The 6,000-nt window shown below is 41.2% G+C and overlaps 1 protein-coding gene across 1 annotated transcript in view; it reads right to left on the bottom strand.

Annotated features, from left to right (window-relative positions):
- ppp2r5a (protein phosphatase 2, regulatory subunit B', alpha isoform) overlaps nt 1–2,752 on the bottom strand; it is a 164,095-nt gene extending 161,343 nt beyond the window's left edge. Inside the window, exon 1 of the mRNA XM_043695865.1 lies at nt 1,409–2,752. Coding sequence (XP_043551800.1) covers nt 1,409–1,568 — 160 coding nt within the window. The 5' untranslated portion in view covers nt 1,569–2,752. The remainder of the gene's footprint in view (nt 1–1,408) is intronic.
- Nucleotides 2,753–6,000: the final 3,248 nt, after the last annotated feature.

Genomic DNA, 6,000 nt, shown 5'->3' on the forward strand with positions numbered 1-6,000 from the left:
ATGAGAAATAACAAACTAAAGACAATTAATCAATTCTGCCATGTACATATTTGGATATGAGACACTCTGAAGAGAGCACATCATAAAGTGAAACCCCAACACCTTTCGATAGCTCTTGAAATATACATTTGAATATAAAGAACATAAAGGTTAATGAATTCGTTATTGAAGATTGCTAGATGAAGTTTATTTCAAAGAAGCCAAATCTTTCAAATCACTGGATCTTCACAGATGAACTAACACTATATCAACTCCTTGTCTACAAAAAGCAAGCTTAAAATTAAAAGTAGAGGTGGGAGAAAGTGGAAAAAAATCAGTGACTTTCAATACCACATTAAGAGCAAGGAATACATTTCCTGAACTTCAATACTACTGAGGACTAGAGGGGTGAAGGGTTGGAGTACCTGAGTGAAGAGTTACCATACTACTTCAAGGTATCAAGCCTCAAAATCATAATATTTTTTCATAATAAATTGTGACCCTTGGTATCAGTCAAGTTGATTGGAGTTAAATTAATCGAACGTCAAGCCCAATAATTGTGAGTAGCACAATCACCTTTGAACAGTTTTACTTTTATAGAGTTGAAATAACACATTCACTCTTGTGCTAATAGTGTGGCATATTGAAAAATAATCTAAATTGCATACTTGCAAAGGATAAATTTTGATGAGTAAGAAGAGGGCGGACGTTATTGCTAAATGATTTTTAAAAATGACGTAAATAATGTGCAAGTTTCTAAACGTTGATATTCGTATTGGTGGGCACATGATTAAACAGCTGTCAGCAAATGGGAATACAGGACTAGAGTGTGTGGTCTCTGTTGCTGGGTGAATGCGCGATGCCTAAACTTCAACATTTTCACGGATGAATGAGAATGATATCTGAATTTTAATGGCCGATGTTTTCGTTGGTCTCTCAATTCGCTGCTGTTCAAAATCGGACAGTTTGATTTGTGACAAGGTGATCTCTGGAGTTCTTAACCTCACCTTTCAGATGAATATGGATATAACGTGTGACTACAAGACATCTGTACTTCGATGGGCGAGTAGGGGGTGATCTTTGAATCTAGATACTCGAAGAGATGTGATTTCTAAAGCTCAGTACTTTGACGGGTCAGTTACGGGGTGGGGTAGGGGAGAAGAGATGGAGATCGAGAGCGATATCTCCAAAACTCGGGATTTTGATGCGTGGCTGGTGTTGAGGGAGAATATCTGAATCTCCAGACTGATTAGTACTGGCATTTTTAAACCTTGATATTTCATTGCGTGAACGTTGGGTAAACTCCAAACCCGAACATTTTGATGCGTGTATTGTGGTGACGGAAACTGCACATTTTGATGGATCCCATTGGGAAGGCTCTGACTGCTGTATGCTTAAACCAACAAGGATAGCCCAACGATCTAGGTACCTTTGAGGGGCGGTAGAAGCAGGATCTCGACCGGGCTGCTCCGACTCCTGAACTGCGACGATCCTTGCGACCTCTTCTGCCTGGCCGCTTTCCGCACGGATTTCCTGGTGAAACCATCCACTTTTTCCGCCGCTGTCACCACCGCCGCCGCTGCCGACATCTTCTTGAAAACACACTGGCGATCACGCCGGCAGGCAAATTAGCGGCAGCAGGCGATGAGCTGCGCGTTTGTGAATTCGATCCAATATCGGATTTAAAGTAACCCTACGTTACTTTAAAGGGAAAGGATAGGGTGGGTGAAGAGGAGTGGGGAGAATTATACGTTTTTTTTAAGAAAGTGAAGTCGATGATACGGTGAATGAAGTTAGTGTTGACGGTACGGGCCGGAGCTCTGTCCTCTAGCCCCCTCGAGGCCTGCTCAGCACCGCTGCCGCCTCCACCTCCCCTCCCTCCCCACTCCCTGGGGAGTGGCTGTTGGTCGTCCCCTCCTCCTCCTCCTCCTCCTCCTCGGAGCTTGAGCTGACTAATACGCTGTCAATCCCCGCAACCTGCCGCTGTCGCCTTCACTCGCCGCCGTTCTCTGCGCGTCCATCAACAGACAGGCCAACAGGCGCCTCCCGCAACAACAATGACGATGATTTTTTTTCCCCAATGGGCTGAAATCGCTCAAGATTGATCGTGGCTTTACATTTAAAAACACAGACGCTTTTTTTTAAAAAAAGGGAGCCACCAACTGTCGCCACCTCCCTCGCGCGCTCCAAAACACACAAATTGAGTTGGTAATACTGTTGAGCGGAAATGTCGGGGTTTGTTTTTGATTGGCGTGCCGCTGACCAATCGTAAAGCGGAGAACGAAACTGCCTCGAAATCATCGGCGGTGTTGTTGACGTCATCTAGCCAATCAGAGAGCCCAGGGGCGGGCCGAACCGAACACTGCCATATTCAGTTGACGGAGGCCATATTGGTTCTAGGGCAGGTGATAAGGAAGGCTGACGTGATTGGCTGTTAGCCTGTGACCGGGTTGTGTTGTGGATATGTGGAGGTATTTGTGTTTCTGGAGGAAATGTATTTCTCCCCTTTCAACTTTAAATATAGTCCTTCCACGTAATTTCGTCTGTTACTTCAAATTTTTAATCGCTGAAGTATCTTGCACCATTGTTATGATCAACATCCTTGTTGCTATTACTGATTGAGGTTAAATCTTTGAAAATGCGAAAAACTGCATCAGTATTTTGTTTACATGTGACGCCCCAGACCTGTGATACCTCGTTTGTCATGTCCTAGAACAGGTTCATATATTTTTCCTTTTCAATAAATAATATGACGGATGTTTGTGACTTCTGAAAATTTATTTGCAATAGCTGATTAACTCCTTCGTTACAAAAAGCAGTGTATGTGAATTAAGATTTTAATAAATAGCTGAAAAATAATTGAGCACAGACGAGGCACGGAATATTTATTTGTTTATTATTTAAATTTGATTGATAAAGAGATTTCAAAATGACTTTTAAAGTGTTTGCAAACTCTTTGGTAGAGAGTTAACTTTATATTTAGAATGTTGAATTTTTTGTCTAAAATTATAATTAAAGATGCTTTAATCGTGTATAAAGTAATGTGTTGTAAAACGGGATTTATGTTAGGAAGTCCGCAAAACAAATAATAGATTTAGACAAAGTTTATTTAGAATTAATTGAATGTCTGCATTGATTGCTCGCTAGTTCAAATTCATAGTTATATTCAGCTGAAAAATTTCAATAAATTGATGTTACTGTTGTACTGGATAAAAATATGTTTATAAAATACAAAAGCAGAAAATTCTGGAAATACTCAGGTTGCTCAGATAGCATCTGTGGAGAAGGACAGTTAAAATTTCCAGTCAATGACCTTTTAGAATTAATCTGATTGTCTTGAAATGTTAACTGAGTTTTCTCTCCACATTTGTTACTCAACCATAAAATTTGGAGCTTATTCTGTTTTTATTTTAGATTTCTGCAATCTTCAGAAGTTTCCTTAGTATTTACAATTCTTATGAAATGAAGCAAAAATGTGAAATTAAGTGGAAATGCTGGAAATAGAAATTAGTAGCATCTGTGAAGAGGAGTGCAGGCTTTGAGTTTCTATCATTGATCCTCACACTACAAATCAAATTTAAGCACATCGTATTAGAATTCCAATTGTATCCAAAAGAAATTAATAGAACCTAAAGGGATTTGGAGGTACTTGTGCATGAAACATAGAAAACTAGCACACAGGTGTAGCAGGTATTCAGGAAGGCTAATGGAGTATTGACCCATATTTCAAGGGGGTTGGAGTATAAAATTAGGGAAGTCTGACTGCAACTGTACAAGGTACTGGTAAGACCACATCAAGAGTACCATGAGCAATTTTGGTCTCCAAAATTTGGGAAAAATATTATTTCATTGGACTAATTCAGAGGAGGTTCACTAAAATGATTCCCAGTATTAATCATATGCCTTATGAGCAAAAGCTAAACAGGTTTGGACTGTATTCATTGGAGTTTAGAAGAATAGGAGGTAATCTCATTGAGACATGTTGTATTCTTAAGGGACTTGACAAGGCAAATTCTGAGAGGCTGCTTCCCCCCTTGGAAAAGTCCAGGACCAGATGGCATTGTCTCAGAATTAAGGGGGCACCAATTTAAGACTCAAATGAGGAGTAATTTATTCTCTCAGAGGATGATGATCTTTGGTACTCCTTACCATAAGAGAGGTGTAGGGACAGCGTTTCTGTGTACATTTAACACTAAGATTGATTGATAGCTAGATTCTTGATCAGTAAGGGAATCAAGGGTTATGGGGGAAGAACAGGAAAGTGGATGTGAGGAATGTTGGATCCGGCATGACCCAATTAAATGGTCCTGCAATATTTCCATTCCATTCTACCAGTTCCTTCGCTTGCATTTCATCTGTTTGGTTGATGCCACCTTCTAAAACAGCACTTCTGACATGTCTTGCTTCTTTCATAACCATGGTTTTCCACTGACTGTGGTTCTCAGAGCCCTCAATTGCATTTGACTGTTCGCCATGTGTCTGCCTTTGCCCCTTCCCATCACGCACAACAGCGTGATCGGGTTCCCATGTCCTCACTTTTCATCCCACCAGTCTCTGCATTCAAAGGATCATACTGCATCATTTCAGCCAACTCAAGCAGAATGCAACCAACTTCCCTCTATTCATAGAATCGCTACACTGGAGATAGAGGCCATTCAGCCCATCAAGTCTTCACCAACCCTCTGAAGACTTTCACTGTCAACATTAGGCACTATCTTCATAGCTTCATATTAATTTGCTTGGCTTTTCTACCTCTAGTCTCTGTGTGTGATCTTTGATCATACACCTCCCCATCTCTACTTACTTTTTCTTTTAAGGCATGACTTAAAACTTGCTCTGACCAAGCAGAAAGGGTCACTCGACCCAAAAGGCTAACTCCAGCTCCTCTTTACAGATGCTGCCAGGCGTGCTGAACTTTTCCAGTAATTTCTATTTTTGTTTCTGACCAAGTTACCTGTTAAATCCATATCTGCTTGATCAGAGGATTCAGAGTAAATATGTTCCTGCAAAGATTAGATTAGATTACTTACAGTGTGGAAACAGGCCCTTCGGCCCAACAAGTCCACACCGACCCGCCGAAGCGTAACCCACCCATACCCCTACATTTACCCCTTTACCTAACACTACGGGCAATTTAGCATCTTTGGACTGTGGGAGGAAACCGGAGCCCCCGGAGGAAACCCACGCAGACACGGGGAGAACGTGCAAACTCCACACAGTCATTCGCCTGAGTCGGGAATTGAACCCGGGTCTCTGGCGCTGCGAGGCAGCAGTGCTAACCACTGTGCCACCGTGCCGCCCCTTAAAGCTAGAACTCCTGAAACTAACAGTCCAATTATGTTAGTGTGCATATGGGGTAGGGGGTAAGACAAAAAAGGAGAACTAATGTCAGACACTGAGAACACAAATGTTACATAAAGCCACGGAGAATTTGGAAAATGCAGGGGGGAGATTACAAAAGCAAAGAGAGCACATCAATTGGCAAGTAAAATAGGAAAATCCAAAGGTGTTTTATAGACACATAATGAACAATAGGAAAACTGCAAGGAGGGTAGAACTGAGAGACCAGAAAGGTAACTTGTATGCAGAAGTAGAAAATGTGGCCATAGTTTATTACTAATACTTTATACTGCTGTAGCAAAAGAGTGTGAAAATGCAGGCATTAGGAAAGAGAAGTGTGAAATATTGCATGGGATAAATGTAGTGAAAGGGGTCATATTAAGGTGTTTGATGGTGAAGGGGAAAATCATGAAGTGCAAGATGTCAGTGAATGCTCAAGTGGGTAAATTAACCTCAAGCTGGAGAAATGTGAGGTATTGCTTTTGGTCAGGGCCAACAAGGCAAAGGAATATATGATTATTGGTTGGGTGTTGAGAAACTGAGAGGACCAGAAATACCTTGGAGTGCATGGTCCATAGTCTACTGACCAATGAAGATAACTAGGTGTATAGAAATTCTTACAGAATACTTTGCAGTATTACCCAAGGCAGAGAGTAGAAGAACAGAGAAGTTAGAAGTTAT

Source organism: Chiloscyllium plagiosum, chromosome 9 (genome assembly GCF_004010195.1).
Source record: "Chiloscyllium plagiosum isolate BGI_BamShark_2017 chromosome 9, ASM401019v2, whole genome shotgun sequence".
Classification (NCBI taxonomy): Eukaryota; Metazoa; Chordata; class Chondrichthyes; order Orectolobiformes; family Hemiscylliidae; genus Chiloscyllium; species Chiloscyllium plagiosum.